We start from the raw sequence: 20,263 nt of genomic DNA on the forward strand, positions 1-20,263 counted from the left end.
CTCCCCCTTCTCTCTCTCCCCCTCCCCCTTCTCTCTCTCCCCCTCCCCTTCTCTCTCTCCCCCTCCCCTTCTCTCTCTCCCCCTCCCCTTCTCTCTCTCCCCCTCCCCTTCTCTCTCTCTCCCCTCCCCTTCTCTCTCTCCCCCTCCCCTTCTCTCTCCCCCTCCCCTTTCTCTCTCCCCCTCCCCCTTCTCTCTCCCCCTCCCCCTTCTCTCTCCCCCTCCCCCTTCTCTCTCTCCCTCCCCCTTCTCTCTCTCCCCCTCTCCCCTCCTCTCCCCTTCTCTCTCTCCCCTTCTCTCTCTCCCCCTCTCCCCTTCTCTCTCTCCCCCTCCCCCTTCTCTCTCTCCCCCTCCCTCTTCTCTCTCTCCCCCTCCCCCTTCTCTCTCTCCCCCTCCCCCTTCTCTCTCTCCCCCTCCCCCTTCTCTATCTCCCCCTCCCTCTTCTCTATCTCCCCCTCCCCCTTCTCTCTCCCCCTCCCCCTTCTCTTTCCCCAACTCCCCTTCTCTTTCCCCCTCCCCTTCCCTTTCCCCCTTCTCTCTCTCTCCCCTTTTTCTCTCTCCCCCTTCTCTCTCTCCCCCCCTCCCCCTCCTGTTCTTTCTCTCTCCTTTCTCTCCCTTTTCTCTCCCCTTCTTTCTCTCTCCTCTCTCTCCCCTCTCTCTCCCTTTTCTCTCCCGTCTTTCTCTCTCTCTCTATCTCTCTCATTTCTTTCCTTTTTCATCCTCTTCTTCTCCTCTCTTACTGTCTTTCTCTTCCCTTCCCCCTCTCTTCCCTTCCCCCTCTCTTCCCTTCCCCCTCTCCTCCCCCCTCTCCTCCCCCTCTCCTTCCACCCTCTTTCTCTCTCCTTCCACCCTCTTTCTCTCTCCTTCCACCCTCTTTCTCTCTCCTTCCACCCTCTTTCTCTCTCCTTTCCCCCTCTCCCCTTTCCCTTCTCTCATTCCCTCTTCTCCCACCTCTCTCCCCCATCCCCCCACCTTCTTATCCCTCTCTCTCACCTGGTAGGATGAGAAGTATGAAACTTGTATTAAAGCTGCCATGTAACTATGTAGAAAAATTGTCCATAAACAAATGTCCTAGACTTGGCTGTGAATATGCAGTAGTTGTTTGGAATCCATATAAAGAAAATGGAGGAATTCAAGGTCAAAGAATAAGATTGGCCACTTCATTTTAGAACTGCGGCTTATCCTCTAAAAGCAGGCTGTCAACTTTTGTGGTCGCACCTGAAAGAAAGGTGGGAGAGGGGAGATATAGTAATTTTGAGAATATGTATATATAGGAAGGAAATCATAAGGATAGCTACATTTAGCAAGTGATAACAGCATCTAGAGGACACAAAACTGAACCTAGGGAAACGGAAAAAAAAAATTAGGCACAGTTTCTCAAACAGGGTGTTTGGCAGGTGGATTGCATGTCCAGTGGAAGTGATTTATGCTCATGAGTACAAATAGATTCAAAACAAATTATGAAAGCATGAAGATATCTTGATTGTAAGGGAGTAGTGAGTATGGGGCACCTGAGTGAATCTCAACCCTGCACACAATAAGCATTTATATATGTATATAGATTTGTTGGTATTCAGTTTTTGAAGCGATGGTTGTAGATTAGATATGTTTGAATGATTGTTGTTTTTCTACAATATTTTTTTCTTACTAGCATGTATTTTTATCAAATTGCATTAAACCTGTAATTTTTACCCATTATTCATTGGTAGTTTGGAAAACTTGTTAATATTTATGTGGTTAAAATTTAAACCACTTGTAAATTATGGGCCTGAAATTTCTCAGAGATTGTGTCAAGTTTGGAAGACAGTCTTGGCTCTTCTTGGCCATTGTGGCTACGGAGCTGTTGGTGGTGCTCAAGTTTGGCTGGGAGACAGTGACCATTCCCTTTCCAAGGTTTGCTAACTCTTTAGTTCCGTCATTGATACACTTGGGCAAACAAGTTCCTTGACAATGCTCACATATATCTATATTAAGATTGGTAAAGTTGTAAATTATTGGAAGAATCAAATAGTTACAAATGCATTGTAAATTATTTGAATTTGAATAGTTAGAAATGTAGTCAGAGGCATAGCATTTGGATGGTATAAATGCTAATCTCTATATAAACAAATGGTACGTATTAACTTTCCATCCACAGCATGGTATCAAGCAATTAAGAAAAAAAGACAACCTACAAAGAACACAATGAATCCATAAGCATAATAAATGGATGTTCCAAAACAACATTTACAGAGCATCTGTTCTTGAAAACCAAAATATTTCCCATACAGGAACACATGAAAATTACAGGTACAGTTGTGCTGTCCCATACTTGCGCTTTTCAGACAACAGAAAATCTCTTTGCCAAGTTGCTTGTCATGGACAGTTTCCTAGGAATCATGGGTCTTCTGCAGAAGAGCAATTGATTGATATATATTTTATTTATTTTATTTTTATTTATTTATTTATTTATTTTTTATTTTTTTTCTCTCCTCCCCAACAAAAATACTGTTTTCTTTGTTACAAGATACCAATACTGTGGAAATAAAGAGCATTAACGAACTTGTTTACTCAGTTGTATTTAATTTTTGTTGGTAGCATCAGCACTCTTGATATTAAACTTTGTTTAGCACATGTTTTTATTTACCAGTATTTACTGATATATGAGCAATGTGTTTATGCAAATTGTGTATTTTTAAATTTACTATCACTGGCTACTCAATGAGTGTACATGTATGCATATGTATGTGTATATGTACATGTACGTATGTATGTATGCATATGTGTATTTACCTAGCACTGTATGCGATTGGAGCAAATGGATCCCATCTTTTCCTCCAGATGTCAAACCTTACCTTTAATTTTTTTCTAATGTTAGCATGGATTATATTTTCATCTTATTCCACAAGTCTACACTTCTACAGGTTTGTTTTTTCACTCCTTTATTCTGTCTTGTTTATCTTTTTGTACCAGTAATTCTTTTCTATCCATTTTTCCTAAACCTGTTTTGACTTTAAATATCATTTTGCCTATCTTTACTCCCTCAGACTAGGAAGTCCCAGTTTCTTCAGTATTTCCTCATATAGCTTGTCATTTAGACTGGGGATTATCTTGGTTAGAGATGATGGAAGGTGAGCCAGTTGTTGTTTGCAGATGACACGGTGGTTGTGGTGGGGTCAGAGGAGCTACTAAATCAGTTAGTGATGGAGAAAGTTGAAAATAAATGTGGGTGAATGTAAAATAACAGACCCAAGGCAGTGGGCGAGATACAGGGATGACCTATCATCCAGGAGGAGCCAAGATAAGGAGGGAGAGGGGTGGATGGGAGTAGAGTATGTGTGGGAGTGGATTTTATAACTTTGATTTTTGGCTACCTCCCTTGTAAGGGGGAAAAAGCCTTTGGTATATATATATATATATATATATATATATATATATATATATATATATATATATATATATATATATATATACACGGTAACATGTACAAGGGGTGAGAGTGAAAACAAGTTGGAAGGAAGTCTTAGAGGAGAGAAGGTGGAGGAAGCAGATAGCTTTAAGTATTTGGGGTCACATGTACATACATACATACATATACCAAGGCTTTTTCCCCCTTCCAAGGGAGGTAGCCAAAAAGGGAAAGGCATAAAAACACTCCCACCCATTTCATCCCTAAATACACTCCACACCCCTCCCACCCTCCCTCTCATCTGAGCACCTCCTGGATGACGGGTCATCCCTGCACCCTGCCCACCGCCCTGGGTCAGAAGCAGTGTCACATGTGGTAGGAAATAAAGGAGTTGGGGTGGAGATAAACTGTAAAGTAGGAGTCAACAACCTCTGGCATGTATGCCAAACATGACATGTGACAGAATTGACCCCAGTCCACCAGGTGGTTTTGAAAACTTGTTACAAATCAAGGAAATAACATTTATTGGTTCCCCCACTGCAGTAAAACAGTGCATATTAATTTACATTAATTTGCATACATCAAAGCACTGTCGGCATGCAGGGTTTTACAAATCAAAGAAAATGACACAATCTCTTCCAGAGGTTGCTGATCCCTAATGTAGAGAAAATCAAGTAAATATCTAGGAGAATTGAAAACCGCCATGAGAAATAGGCATCTGGGAATGGATTCAAAGAGAAAATTATATGAAGGTTTGGTTGTACCTACAACACTGTATGGGGCAGACTTGGAATTTGAGTCAAAGGAGAAGTTTAAATGCACTTGAGATGAAGTTTCATAAGTGTGGTGGGGATTACAAGGATGGATAGCAAGAAATGAGGAGGTGAGGGAGAGAGGAGTGGAAAAAGAGGGCGCAGATAGGGCCGATGAAAGATTGAGATGGTTTGGGCACTTGGAAATAACAAATGAAGAAAGATTAGTAAATGGATTGTGGAAAGTAAAGCTACATACATACATACATATACCAAGGCTTTTTCCCCCTTACAAGGGAGGTAGCCAAAAAGGAAAAGGCATAAAATCATTCCCACCCATTCCATCCCTGAATACACTCCACACCCCTCCACCCTCCCTGGATGACGGGTCATCCCTGCACCTTGTCCATTGCCCTGGGTCAGAAGCAGTGTTGCAAGACACAGCACATCCACAGCAAGGCCGCTTCATTAAATCGGCGACCCCCCCCTCTTCGTCCCCCCATGCATAAAAGGAGAAGACGGGGAGAAATCCCTTCGGGCTGCGTCAAATTTTGCTCACACATACTACCTCACCCCCCATTCCACCTCATGCATCACAACATCCTCCATATACAACCATTCTCCATTCACACCTGTCTTCTGTCCTCTCCCGTCCTTCCTCAACAGACATTCCCCTCTTCCCCAAAGCCCCCTTCACCCCATCCATCCATCTCATCCTAGGACGTCCCCTCATATTCACTCCCTCCACATCTGCCTTCCATACCTCTTTTACTAGTCTTTCTTCACTCATTCTTTCCATGTGTCCAAACCATCCTAATACTCTTTCATCAACCCTATCTCCCAACTCCCTTTCCACCCCTGTTCTCCTCCTCACCTCCTCATTTCTCACTCTGTCTAGCCTAGTAACCCCCATCATACTTCTCAGACACCTCATCTCAAACACATTCAAACTCCTCTCTTCCTCTCTTATGTTTCATGTTTCTGCCCCATACAGTGCTGTTGGCACAATCACTCCTTCATACAGTCTCCTCTTAGCATCCATTCCCAAATGTCTATTCCTCATTACACTCTTCAATCCACCTAGGCATTTACTCACTTCTCTCAATCTACATTCTACCTCCACCTTCACTCCACCTTTTCCTGCCACATTTGCACCCAAGTATCTAAAACTATCCACTTCCTCCAGTCGCTCTCCCTTAACCACTTCAATACGGGACTTAAATCTCGCGGGCAGCAGCCAATGCCAGCCGTACGACGTAACGAAATAATATTCGCATCATAAAATATAGTCGCCGCTTATATCGATCGTTCTCTCTTTCACCCGCGAATTTTGAAAACCACAGAGAATGGGATTAAGGGCGCATTTGGGAGAATGTAAAAACACAGGGGCGACTACAATAAATATAATCAAGACGCCGATATGGCAGCGTCGCGAATCCACTTGCTCCTCATGACGCCTACGTGTGCGGCACCGTATGGAAGGGGTTAATGCTCACTTCCAGTCTGCTGCCACTTTCACCCCTTGTACATCTCATCACCTTACTTTTACCCACATTTATCTTTAGCTTTCTTCTATCACATACTCTCCCAAACTCTGTCACCAACTTCCTCAATCCCTCCTCTGATCCTGCCACAAGCACAGTGTCATCAGCAAACAACAGCTGGCTCACCTCCCACTTCTCTCCATTTTCTTTAACCATCTCCAATCCCTGACCCACTACCCTTGCATTTACCTCTCGCACTACCCCATCCATGTATAAGTTGAACAGCCAGGGCGACATAACACATCCTTGACGAAGTCCCACCTTTACCTTGAACCACTCACTCTCTCCATTTCTAATCCTGACACAAGCTCTACTACTCTAATAAAAACTCTTGACAGCTCCTAGAAGCTTTCCTCCTATCCCATATATCTGCATAACCTCCCACAGTGCCTTTCTGTCTACCCTATCGTAAGCCTTTTCCAGATCCATAAAAGGCCAAAAAACATCCTTCCCCTTTCCTATAGCTTTCTCACAAGATCTGATCTACACAACCTCTACCTATCCTAAATCCACACTGTTCCTCACCAATTACTCCCTCTGTTCCTCTCCTAATCCTCTCAATCAAGATCTTCCCATAAGCCTTCCCAACTACACTTAACAAGCTAATCCCTCTGAAACTACTACATTCACACTTGTCCCCTTTTCCCTTGTAAAGTGGAACTATTCAGGCACTCCTCCAGTCCTTTGGCACTCTACCCTCATTCCAGCAAACATTGAATAACCTCACCAGCCAGTCCACCATCACTGTACCTCCTTTTTTCTGACATTCTGCATGGCATCCATCCAGAACAGGTGCCTTACCTGCTCTCATCATCTTAACAACTGCCTTCACTTCATCCTTCCTTATTTCTCCTCCATTTTCCTCACTCATCACGGTCATTTTCTTAGCATTTCCCACTGCAACTACCTTTGCCTCCCTATCCTCCTTCACATTTAGCAACTCCCTAAAATATTCTGCCCATCTTCCCCTTACTGCCTTCTCTTCCATTATCATCTCTCCATCTGCACCTTTTACCTTTTCTTCTCTACTTGATTCGCTTCCTCTTCCTCTCTTAATTTCTTTCCAAAACATCTTTTTATTACTTTCAAATTTTGTCATACTTACCCCACTTCACATCTGCTCTCATCTGCTCTCCTCTTTGCCTCCTTTACCTTTTGCTTTACTTCTCTTTTCTTTTCTTTGTACCTCTCATATGACTCCCTCGTCCTATTTTGTAACCAATCTGTGAAAGCTCGCTTCTTCTCATCTACAACCTTCTTTGTTTCCTCATCCCACCATTCACTACCCTTCCTTCTATTTCCTCCTGTCCTTCTTGTTGCACACACCATCATTGCACACTTTGTGACTCCCTCCTTGAACCATCCCCATTCCTCCTCCACACCTAGCTCTACTCTATCCTTCTCACCCTCCCACTCCACCTTCAGCTTCTTGTACTCCTTCTCCTTTTCATTTTCATTTAAAGAGTTCACTCTAAACACCTCCCTACCTTTTGTCCCTTTCCTCTTTCTCCTTCTATCCTCCACTCTCAACTAACCTTCCACCAAAAAATGACCTGATATTCCCCCACCCACTCCCCTTAGCACATGTACATCCTTAACTCTTCCTATCATAATCCTATTTACCACTACATAATCCATCAACGCTCTATCTACCACCCTTCCATCCACCACCCTCTCCCATGTGTACTTATGCTTGACTTTCTTCCGAAACACTGTATTTGCTATCATCATCTCTTTCTAGACACATTTCCACCATCAACTCTCCACTACGATTCTTTCCTGGAACTCCACATTTCCCAACCACTCCATCAATTGGACCATTTCCTACCCTAGCATTAAGGTCTCCCAGTACTATTACATTGACATTTCTCCCTAAATCCTCTATGCACTCGTTTAAATTTATCCAAAAGGCCTCCCTTTCTTCTACATTCTTCTCACTGCCAGGCCCATATGCACTTACAAAGACCCACATCTCCTTTCCCAGTTTCACATTCATCCACATTATCCTTGAGGAAACCTCCTTCCACTCCACTACACGTTTACCTATCTCTTCACTTACTAGAATAGCCACCCCTTCCCTCCCTCGCCCTCTCTTCATTCCTGATAACCTCCCACTTACACTCCCAAATTTACACTCGCCCTTCCCTTTCAACTTAGTTTCACTCAAAGCCAACACATCCATCTTTCTTCTCACAAACATACTACCTATCTCTTCCATTTTACTCTCGTCTGTACCATATCCACGCACATTAAAAGACCCAAACCTTAGGGTGCTGGTCGGAAAACTCCCAGACCCTCTTATGCCTTTACTTTTTCATTTAAGAATGTCCCCTGTGGGGCTACAAGGAGAAGGATGCCTAGTCCCCCTCCCCGTCCCTTTCTTCTCACCTCTTACAATCCAAGTGGAAATACTTGGTGGCAGTATTCTTTTCCCCCACCACAAAAATTGAATACTCAGAGAAATGGTACAGGACAGCAGCAAGGGGTTGGGGACAGCATAACGGAGGGACAGTTGTAGTATAAAAGTGTCATCATTTCTCAATGAAGAGTTTTCCTCTATCATAGACAAAATGATGTGTGGCTCTGGTCCATAGGGGCATCCCATATAGAACCTAAAGTATCAACTGCATGCTACTTTGCCACAATAACAAGCAGCCAATACCCCAGACAGGGTGGAAAGTAAAGGTATACGGAATAAATTTTAGGGGACAACCAAGGATGAGGTGGATTGATGGGGTAAAAGGGGCTTTGACCAAGAGGGGAATGTCTGTTGAGCAAGGAAAGAAGAAGGCAGGGGATAGGTGTAAGTGGACAATGGTTGTTTATGGATGATATTTTGACAGCCTGAAGGGATTTCTCGTAGTCTTTATTTTCTGCATGAGGGGACAAGGAGGGAGGGTCGCTCTGTAAATGAAGCAACCCTGCTGTGGATGTACTTAGTCTTGCTGCATTGCTTCTGACTTAGGCATTGGACAGGAGACAGAAATGACCCTTCACCCTCAAAGCTAAGATCGGAGGGAAACAATGGGTGGTGAATTGGAGTGGAATAGGTGGGAGTGGGTGCATGCCTTGGTTGACTGCCTCCCTTGGTTGACTGCCTCCATTGGTTGACTGCTTCCCGTGGCTGGCTGCCTCCTTTACAAGGGGAAAGAGGCTCTAGGTGTATAGATAGATGGATTTTTCTTGCAACTTAAGATTCAGTATTTTTTATTCTCCATCTATACAGTTTAATATGTGCACAGCTCATAATTGTGACTTTACACACAAGTGGAAGTAAATTTGCAGGATGTATTTACCTAGTTGTATTTTACGGGACAAGAGCTATGCTCGTAGTGACCCGTTTTCGTATTTCTCCGCATCCAGTTTATTCTTAAAATCGTGTATAATTTTGGCACTCACTGTTTCTCCGTTTAGTTTGTTCCAGACATCAGTCACTCTATGTGGGAAGCTATTCTTTTTCAGGTCTCTTCTGTAACTGTCCTTCTTTAGCTTCTTTTCATGTCCTCTTGTTTCTCTTCTGTCCCATTTTAATAAGTCATCTCTATCGAGAATTTCCATCCCTTTCATAACTCTTTAAATGGTCAACAAATCACCTCTTTCTCTTCTGTTCTAGTGTTGATAGATGTAATTTCTCCAATTTTTGTTCGTATGTCAAATATGATAGTGTAGGTGCCATTTTTGTTGCTGCTCTTTGGATTCTTTCTCATTTTCTTGTATTCTTTTTTGTGCTAGGTGGCCATAGTGTTGCAGCATATTCTATTTTAGGTCGTATTAGTGTAACCACTATTTTCTTTACCATTTCTTCATGTAGTCGAAGGCCACTTTCATTGATCTTAAGTTAAGTCTCTCCAAATAATTCATTGACATGTTTATCAGATGTCAAGTCACTTGAGAGGATCACTCCCAGGTACCTTTCTGAATTGACTTTTTTGACTTCCTTGTTTTCAATTTTATATTGTCCCGATACTCTCTTTGCTTTTTCCAAATTCCATCATGCTACATTTCTTAATGTTGAAGTTCATCTCACATCTCTGACTTCATTCCCATATTTTGCCTAGGTCTTCTTGTAGTGATCTGCAATCTTCTTCTGTTCTTACTCTCTTGAGTAATTTGACATTGTCAGCAAAGAAGTTCATGTAACAATTTACTCCCTCATCCATATAATTTTTGTCTCTGAGTACCACTCTCATTTTTCTCCTAATTAAGAAATCCTTCATCCATTCCAGTAGCTTACCTTGTATTCCTCCTATTATTTATTAATTTCTTGTTAATTTTTTATGTAGTACTTTGTCAAATGCCTTCTGCTAATCCAAGAAGGTGCAATCTGCCCAACCATCTCTTTCTTGTATTATCTCAATTAATCTAGAGTACATACATACACCAAGGCTTCTTCCCCCTTACAAGGGAGGTAGCCAAAAAGGGAAAGGCATAAAATCATTTCCACCCATTCCATCCCTGAATACACTCCACACCCCTCCACCCTCCCTCTCATCTGAGCACCTCCTGGATGACGGGTCATCCCTGCACCCTGTCCACTGCCCTGGGTCAGAAGCAGTGTTGCAAGACACAGCACATCCACAGCAAGACCGCTTCATTAAATCAGCGACCCCCCTCTCCGTCCCCCGTTTGCATAAAAGGAGAGGACGGGGAGAAATCCCTTCAGGCTGCGTCAACTTTTGCTCACACACACTACCCCACCCCCCACTCCCCCGCCCATTCCACCTCACGCAATCACAACATCATCCATATACAACCCTTCTCCATTCACCCCTGTCTTCTGTCCTCTCCCGTCTCTCCTCAACAGACATTCCCCTCTTCCCCAAAGCCCCCTTCACCCCATCCATCCACCTCATCCTAGGACGTCCCCTCATGTTCACTCCCTCCACATCTGCCTTCCATACCTCTTTTACTAGTCTTTCTTCACTCATTCTTTCCATGTGTCCAAACCATCCTAATATTCTTTCGTCAACCCTATCTCCCAGCTCCTTTTCCACCCCTGTTCTCCTTGCATTTAACTCTCGCACTACCCCTAGAGTAAAAGCATATTAAGTTTATGGTACACGATCTTCCACTTCTAAGCCAAATTGTTTAGGGTTTACTATTGTATTTTCTTCCAGGTGTTTGGTTCATTTGTTTCTGAATTTTTCGCATATTTTTGCTACTGTGCTTGTAAGGGATACCAGTCTGAAATTTGTAGGATCTTCTTTGTTTCCTCCTTTATATATTGGTACTACGTTTGCATCATTCCAATCTTGTGGTAACTTTCCTTCTTTGAGTGAGAAATCTATTATCTTGTATAATTTGTCAGTTAGTTCATCTATACACTCTTTCAGTATCCAATTTGCAATTCCATCTGGTCCATGTGATTTCCTAACATCTAGATTTTTTATTTGGCCTTTTATTTCTTTACCTTTATTTCTTTTAATTTGGGGGCTCTTTCTTGTTGTCCATCTTCCCAAAATTGTGAGCTCTCAATTGTAAAAACAAACCTGAAATGTCTGATCATAACTTCTGCCATTTCTGTGTCATGTATATATTCTGTATCTCATTCACGCATTTTACAATTTCATGTTTATCCTATATTTTTTCATTCATATATCTGTAAAAGAGTTTAGGTTGTCCATAATATCTTTTTCATAATTCCTTTTTTCTTTCCTGCATATATTCACATATTCGTTCCTAAGTTTTATATATGTTTGCCATTTGTTTTTTTTTTTTTTTTTTTTTTTTTTTTTTTTTTTTTTCCATCTTTTCCAGCCTTTGACTCTTCTGTCTTTAGCTTCACTGCACCTTTTGTTATACCAACACTTTATATAAATCTCTGTTTCTTTGGTACATATCAATTCCATCCTTGTACTTTTCAATGAATATGTTCCATTTGTCTTCCATCTTTGTTAACTCTGGAAAATTTATCCCAGTTTGTGTTTTGGAATTTTTTTCTTAGTTTTACAAAATCCATTTTGTTGTACATTAATCTTCCTTCTCTGTTTATCATTCGTACCTACATTGTTTCGTTATTTTAATTCAAACTCTATTGGTATGTGGTTACTCTTTCCAATTGGTGTTTTATACTCCATTTTGTTCATGATATCTGGTTCAGAAGTTAATATTAAGTCTAGTTTCAACGGTTCCTAATTGTTTCTATATCTAGTATTTTCCTTAACCCATTGTGTTAAGGTGTATTCAATGGTCATATCCAGTAGAATGTTGCTCCAAAGTAGTTCTCCCCCTTTTACTATCATTTCTTCCCAGATTATATCCTTTGCATTAAAATCGCCCATGATTACTATGTTACCACCCTCTTTCAGTAACTCATTAGGCACATTCATTGTGTCTTCCAGTAATTTAGAATGATCACTATCCAACCAAGCCTGTGTTTTTGGTGGTACTATATACACTGCTACAAATTTTGTGCTTTTCATCTCTTTGTTTACAATTTTGATCATAATTAATTCTACATTGCTTTTGCCTTCATTAATCTTTGTCACATTTAGACCCTTTTTGGTCAGTATCATGACACCTCCTCCCTGCTTGTCTGTTCTATTTTTTGCCCAGTGGTTGTATAGACCTTGTCCCACTATACAGTAAAAGCTCTTTTATCCATTATTCTCGTATCCGGCTCCTTCTTATAACCGGCATATTATTCATGAGGAAATAACAAATTTGTATAAAAATGTAAAAATTCGAAAAAATTAAATTTAAAATTCCCGCACCACTCCCGCCGCTGCCAGAGGTAGCGCTCATCTTTCCCGCCATCTCCCACAAATCCCGCCGCTCCATCAGGCCCAGTGCCCACTGTAATAAGACGCCTGATGTTAAGCGTGCAACTGTCTATTAGCAACTCTCTCAACACACAAACACATACCGACAGCAAAGGAAGGCAGTGATGAGTTGAAGGATATGCGTGGTAGTGCTAAGCTTAGCATCACTGATGAAGCTGAGGTCGACAATGATGAAGCTATCACCCCCACACTAATTGACGACGAAATCATTCAGGCAGTGATTGAGGAGAAGCATGGTAAGGAAACAGAGGCTGATAGTGAAGAGGAAGATGACCCAGAGCCAAGAGTAACGTGGAAGGATGCCGCTAAAGGATTGGCAACATTTATCAAGTTTGTGGAGCAGTGCTTCTACATGGGGACTCATGACATGATGTCTCTTCACTGTCTTCAAAATTAATTTTTAATGCAGAGAGACAAACATTCTAAACAAAGAGACACGTGATTTCATGAAAATAAATAAAGATAAATAAATATGAATGTACTGGTAAATAAGTAAACAACAAAAGTGAAGCCACTGAATGAATTTTATCTAAGTACTCTATAAATAAAGGCAATAAATGAATTTTTTAATATTCCTTCTCGTAACCGGGATTTCCCCTTTCCGGCACATCTTTGGTCCCACTCATGCCGGTTAGAAGAGCTTATACTGTACTTGTTGATAGAGGTCCTTTCAGGTTTCTCTATTTCTAGATAATCATTTAGTTCATTAATTTCAGAGATCATGCCATCAATATTTGTGTATGCCACTTTTATTTTCATATTTGCTTTTCTTTTTTCGGTGTAAGTTTCCATTTTTTGATGTACCATTTTTTCAGTCTCAAGTCCAGCACTCTCCAAAAAATACTCGTTTTTTTTTTTTTTTTTTTCTGTTCTTTTTCTCATTTCTATCATTGACTTCAATTCTGAGAGCTTTGTCTTTCTCTTTTTCCTCGTCACTCGTTTCCTTTTTTATTCATATGTTTGAATTTCTCGTTTGCCATTCATTGATGTATGTTATGGTCAACATACATATACTGATATGTGCACAGGTCATAATTGTGGCTTTACACGCAAGTGGGAGTAAGTTTGTAGGATGTATTCATTGATGTATGTTATGGTTAAGATGAAATATAAACCAGAGGTTCTGTTATTGTTACTTTTTGTCTGAATATTAGCTACAAGTAGTAGACTTTATAACTGCATAGTTAGTTTTTTCATCACAATATCTTAAGCCTGCTGTTTTGCTATTTCACTGTTTTACTGTTAGATAACATAGACAAATATTAACATCCTCATAGTAAGAGATTTTTTAGAAGTTAGTTATATTTTAGATGCTAACAATTGTAGCAAGATCAATTCATTTAAGTAAAAGATGAGATTCCTTTCCCTGTAGATTGAAAAAATGAATAAATAAATAAAGTTTAAATTTCCTGGCATTAAGGTTTTGCTCCTTGTTACAGTCACATTGTAACGCTGTGGCTTGGCATGTTCTTGTTGCTTGTTTTATGGACTGTTTGGAACTTCTACATTGATCCTCACACTATCAAGTAAGTAGATTTTTCTTTGTCATGATTTTTTCAGAATTAATTGTTATTGATCTGAATGTATAGTGTATTTTTACTGAAACTTGTGTTGCTATTAATGATTTTAGTGACTTAGCCTTTATAATTTACAAAACTGCTATTTACCTTGGATATTTATTTTCTTGTATGTTTGGAAAAGGCTCATCTCTGATGTGATTGACCTTTCTATTGTTCTGTTTGTTAGTATTTAATTTTTTTCAGTTGCTGTTGAAAGTTGAAGACAAAATATATTTGTTAGCTTAGTTGTAGAAATATATTTTATTTGTTTATTTATTTTATTTTTCCTTTGTGCTTAAATGTTAAATTTTTGTTATAGGTGATTAGTAATAAGAAATGAAGGATTCATAGTGATAACAATAAGAAGAAATGTGGCAAAGAAATATGAATAAAATGTGATTTTAGAGCTGCAAGCTTCTCAATGAATGAGAGTAGTTCTAATAGATAGGCCCAACATTTGACTTTGAAAGGTGCAGTATTCTATGGTGGACTATATACTAAATGACAAAGTGAAACTATATGCTAGTCCTAATGAACTATAATGTAGATAGATTGCTGCTTTTCCCTAGAGCTTTACCAGCCTTAAACTCTTGTAGGACTGCAAGCTGCAGTTTGTAGATAAATGCTTGTACACGTTTCATTATTGGCTGATGTCATAACAAAGTTTATAATCAAAGTGCTTATAAGAATAAGAAACATTAACAGTTATCATTTGTAGTTTTAAAACAATTACATTTTATACTTGTTCTAGCGCGCATCTGAATTTATTTTGTTTATGATAAAACAAAATGTGGTAGTGGAAAATAAGCTTCACTTGTGTAACATAGCTTTCAGGATTTAAAATCTTTAATTGGTTAAGCTAAATGGGATAGGTAGACAAAATCGTGTAGTTATAAAGAACATTCCTATAGTTGAAAATATAGATATTGACATGGAACAAACTTATGTGCATTGGTTGACTACCTTTTTTCCATATGGAAAGATACAACCACTAAATTTGCCTGGTTTTTATATAGGTATTTAGTGGTCATTTTCAGGTTTGAGATATTTAGATAACAAAGTTGGCAAGTAACTAGTTACTTTGATTAAGGTCATGGAATGGCTCTAATAATATTTATCGAGTATGGACAAATTATACAGAGTATTATGCCACAAGCCTGAACACTGCTATGGATGTTGACAGGTCATAGGTCTGGAAGTTTTCACATTTTATCAAAGTTTGTAATAAATGGAGGGGAAATAAGGAAGGATGAAGTGAAGGCAGTTGTTATGATGGCACCTGGTCAGGATGGATGCCATGCAGAATGTCAGAAAAAATGAGATGCAGTGATGGTGGACTGGCTGGTGAGGTTATTTAATGTTTGCTGGGGAGAGGGTAGAGTGCCAGAGGAGTGGAGGAATGCCTGTATATTTCCACTTTACAAGGGAAAAGGGGACAAGTGCGAGTGTAGCAGTTTCAGAGGGATTAGCTTGTTAAGTGTAGTTGGGAAGGCTTATGGGAGGATATTGATTGAGAGGATTAGGAGAGGAACAGAGGGAGTAATTGGTGAGGAATAGTGTGGATTTAGGACAGGTAGAGTTTGCGTAGATCAGATTTTTGTGGTAAGACAGACATGTGAGAAAGCTATATGAAAAGGTAAGGATGTTTTTTTGGCTTTTATGAATCTGGAAAAGGCTTATGACAGGGTACACAGGAAGGCACTGTGGGAGGTTTTGCGGATATATGGGATAGGAGGAAAGCTTTTAGGAGCTGTCAAGAGTTTTTACAATAGTAGTAGAGCATGTGTCAGGATTAGAAATGGAGAGAGTGAGTGGTTTGAGGTAAAGGTGGGACTTTGTCAGGGATGTGATATGTTGCCCAGGCTGTTCAACTTGTACATGGATGGGGTGGTGTGAGAGGTAAATGCAAGGGTAGTGGGTCAGGGATTGGAGATGTTTAAAGAAAATGGAGAAAAGTGGGAGGTGAGCCAGCTGTTGTTTGAGGATGACACTGCACTTGTGGCAGGATCGGAGGAGGGATTGAGGACGTTGGTGACAGAGTTTGGGAGAGTGTGTGAAAGAAGAAATTTTAAGATAAATGTGGGTAGAAGTAAGGGGATGAGATGTACAAGGGGTGAAAGTGGCAGCAGATTGGAAGTGAGCATTAAGGGAGAGCGACTGGAGGAAGTGGATAGTTTTAGATACTTGGGTGTGAATGTGGCAGGAAAGGGAGGAGTGAAGGCAGAGGTAGAATGTAGATTGAGAGAGTGAGTAAATGCCTTGGTGAATTAAAGTGTAATGAGGAATAGACACTTGGGAATGGATGCGAAGAAGAGATTGTATGAAGGAGTGATTGTACCAACAGCATTGTATGGGGCAGAAACATGGAACATAAGAGAGGAAGAGAGAAGTTTGAATGTGTTTGAGATGGTGTCTGAGAAGTATGATAGGGGTTACTAGGCTGGATAGAGTGAGAAATGAGGAGGCAAGGAGGAGAACGGGTTGTAAGGAAGTTGGGAGATGGGTGGATGAAAGAGTATTGGGATGGTATGGACACATGGAAAGGATGAGTGAAGAAAGACTAGTAACAGAGGTATGGAAGGAATGAACATGAGGGGGTGACCTAGGATGAGATATATGGATGGGGTGAAAGGGGCTTTGGGGAAGAGGGGAATGTCTGTTGAGGAAGGACAGGAGTGGACAGAAGACAGGTGAATGGAGAATGGTTGTATATGGATGATGATGTGATGCATGAGGTGGAATGGGTGGGGGATGGGTGGTGAGGTAGTATGAGAAAAATTTGACGCAGCCTGAAGGGATTTCTCCCAGTCTTCTTTTCTGCATGAGGGGACAGAGGGGGGGGTTGCCGATTTAATGAAGCGGCCTTGCTGTGGATGTGCTGTGTCTTGCGACACTGCCTCTGACCCAGGGCAGTGGACAAGATGCAGGGATGACCAATCATCCAGGGGGTGCCAAGATAAGAGGGAGGGTAGAGGGTGGAGGGGAGTGAAGTGTATTGGGGATGGAATGGGTGGGAGTGGTTTCTATGCCTTTTTCTTTTTGGCTACCTCCCTTGTAAGGGGGAAAAAGCCTTTGGTATATGTATGTATGTAATGGCCAGATTTTTAAATGAAACTAGCTTTCAGATTTTCTATTTCTTAAGTCAATAGTCATAGCAGTGATATTTTCCCCGCAGGCTTCCAAGGGCACAGCATTCTTCTTGCTATAGTAAAAAGTAAAGTTCAGCTGAAGATAATTTGTAAGAAATTAAATTAAATATTTTTCTAGCTTTTATCTAAAATGAAAAAGTAATTTAAAGCTTTTTGTTTGATTTTGTTGTACATGTTTATGAAAAAGCTTTAAAAACAAAATTTTGGAGCAGACAGCCCTAAATTTTAAAGTAGTTTTCTCATTTAGCATTATATATCTTTCCTTGTTATTTGCCCTATATTATGCCTTTTTTCCTATCATAATAATATAACCTACCCTTTTATATTTTCCATTAATAAGCTGTAACAGTGCAATTTTTTTTCTCTTTTTTGACAATCTAACCAAACGTGTATTAGGTATTTACCTAATTGTAGTATATAGAAAAGGGGCTATACTCGAGGGATTCTGTCTCTTATTCTCCAACTATCATACCTAGTATTATTGTATTGGCCCTCATGATGTGAAATAACAGATTGAACCTTCTCAGAGGAGGAATATAGTTTCCTGTTCATGCTTTGTGTGGATACTTTCAATGTGGAGGCAGTAGTAAGGGGTTGGTATTAAGTTTGTTTTCACATAAACACGAGGGGAGCGAGAATTTGGGATTGGAAGATGTAAAGGTAGAAGTGTGGAAGTGTTTAATCTTTTGGGGATGACCTTTCATTCACAAAATTTTAAAATTGGACAACAAGTGGTTTTGGACAGGTGTTGCAGTGGGTGTATAGTTTGACTGTCACAATTGTACCAAAAGGCATTTTCCCTCCTAATAAGGGGGTGTGACAGTCGAAGCATACACCCACCCCATACCCATGCCACACCCATCCAGAACCCACTCATTGATGGGACTGCATGGCCACATAGTCTAGGGAACAACAACAACCCACTCATTTCCCCTCCCAATTTAACACCTCATGAATGAAGGGTCATTTGTCCTCTTGTCACACTTTGTTCAGAGGTAATGCAGCAAGACACAGCACTTTAATTTTAGGGTTCAACAGCCAGAGCCAGTCCCCATCACTTCATTTTATGATGATGCCCCCCCCCTTCATTCATACAAACAAATATCAAAGGCTTCTCTCCCTTACAAGGAAGGTTTAAAAAAAAAAAGGCATAAAATCCACTCCTACCCATTCCATCCCCACATACTCCAGTCCCATCCACCCACCTCCCCTTTTCTTATCTTGGCTCCTGGATTACTGTCATCCCTGCATCTTGTCCACTGCCCTGGGTCAGAAGCAGTGTTGCAAGACACAGCACATCCACAGCAAGGCCTCTTCATTAAATCGGCAATGATTGGGAGAAATTCCTCCAGGTTGTGTTTTTCACATATACTCCCTTGCCCCCATCCTCTACCCACACCATTCTCTATTCACCCCTATCTTCTGTCTTCTCCTGTCCCTCCTCAACAGACCTTCCCCTCTTTCCCAGTGCCCCTCTCCCTTCATCCCAATGTTCCATTTTTTCTCTCGTGAAAACAGACTTGAAGTGTTTGCTCATGACTTCAGCCATTTCTGTATCTTCTGTGTATTCCATATTCCTTTGGTGTAGTTTCACTATTTCCTGTTTATTTTTTAGTTTACCATTTACATATATGTAGAGTAGTTTTGGCTGATCCATACTTTTTTCTATTATGTCTTTTTCATTTTTTTTTTCTTCCCTGTGTATTTTTATATATTCATTCCTTTGATTAATATATATTTGCCACTTTCTAGGTTTTTTGTATTTTCTCCATCTTTTCCAAGTTTTATCTCTTCTGTCTTTTGCTTCGCTGCACAGTATTAAACCATCTTTTCCTGTTTTTGCTTTGGGACATGTTTATCCACTCCTTTATAGATTTTCATCAGAATTATCCATTTTCCTTTCACTCATGTTTGTTCTTTGTAGAATTTTTCCCAGCTCACTTAAAGAAAAAATTTCCCAAGTTTCTCAGTGTGTTTTACTATACATCTGTCTTCCTTTTGTTTCTCATTTCTCTTTATATATATTTCCTCAAGTTCCAACTTGAGTAGTACGTGCTTACTCTTCACAATTGGTGTCTTGTATCCAATTTTGTCTACTATTTCAGGTTCTGACATAAATAAATCTAGTCTTGACAGTTCATTTCTAAATCTAGTGTTTTCTGTTGCCTATTGTGTCATTCTATGTTCTATAGTCAAGTAATACATTTCCCCATTGATCCTCTCCCCCTTTCACTGTCATCTCTTCCCAACATATTTTTTTTTGCAATTAAAATCTCCCATGAGTACTGCATTATTTCTATACTTCAGTATCTCATTTAATGAAGATCTTGTATCCTTTAACATTTTGGAATCTCTCTCCATGACCTCATTTTTGGAGGGCACTTAAATCACGTAAACCCTATCTGGGGTATTGGCTGCATGTTATTATGGCAAAGTAGCATGCAATTGATACTTTAGGGTCTATATGGGGTGCCCCTATGGGCCAGAGCCACACATCATTTTGTCTGTGATAGAGGAAGATTCTGTTCATAAAGAAATGATGACAATTTTATTATACTACAAATGTCCTTTCGTTATGCTGTCCCCCAACCCCTTGTTACCATCCTGTACCATTTCTCTGAATATTATATTCCTTTTTTTGCCTACCCTGTGGTGGGGGGAAAAGAATGCTGCCACCAAGTCTTCACACTTGAGTCGTAAAAGGCGACAAAAAAAACGGGACAGGGGTTAGGACTAGGAATCCTGCTACCTGTAGCCCCACAGGGGACGTTCCTAAAAAAAAAAGGCATAAGAGGGTCTAGGAGTTTTCCAACCAGTACCATAAGGTTTGGGTCTTTTAATGTGCGTGGATGTGGTACAGATGAGAGTAAAAGGGAAGAGATAGGTAGTATGTTTGTGAGGAGAAAGATGAATGTGTTGGCTTTGAGTGAAACTCGATTGAAAGGGAGGGGCAAGTGTGAGTTTGGGAGTGTAGTTGGGAGGTTCTCAGGAGTAAAGAGGGGATGAGGGAGAGAAGGGGTACTAGTAAATGAAGAGATAGGTAAGCGTGTAGTGGAGTGGAAGGAGGTTTCTTCAAGGTTGATGTGGATGAA

The 20,263-nt window shown here is 40.4% G+C and overlaps 1 protein-coding gene across 10 annotated transcripts in view; it reads left to right on the forward strand.

Moving 5' to 3' along the window:
• LOC143032405 (phosphatidylserine synthase 2-like) overlaps positions 1-20,263 on the forward strand; it is a 120,767-nt gene that overhangs the window by 78,636 nt on the left and 21,868 nt on the right. For 8 of the 10 annotated variants that reach the window (XM_076197130.1, XM_076197131.1, XM_076197136.1 and 5 more), the window contains exons 10-11: positions 1,780-1,890; positions 13,903-13,989. In XM_076197130.1, coding sequence (XP_076053245.1) covers positions 1,780-1,890; positions 13,903-13,989 — 198 coding nt within the window. Of the gene's footprint in view, positions 1-1,779; positions 1,891-2,134; positions 2,283-13,902; positions 13,990-20,263 lie in introns of those variants that run through there. The other 2 variants (XM_076197140.1, XM_076197138.1) reach the window with 2 other exon arrangements.

This window comes from Oratosquilla oratoria, chromosome 13, assembly GCF_046742065.1.
Source record: "Oratosquilla oratoria isolate Oo_2021 chromosome 13, ASM4674206v1, whole genome shotgun sequence".
Lineage (NCBI taxonomy): Eukaryota > Metazoa > Arthropoda > Malacostraca > Stomatopoda > Squillidae > Oratosquilla > Oratosquilla oratoria.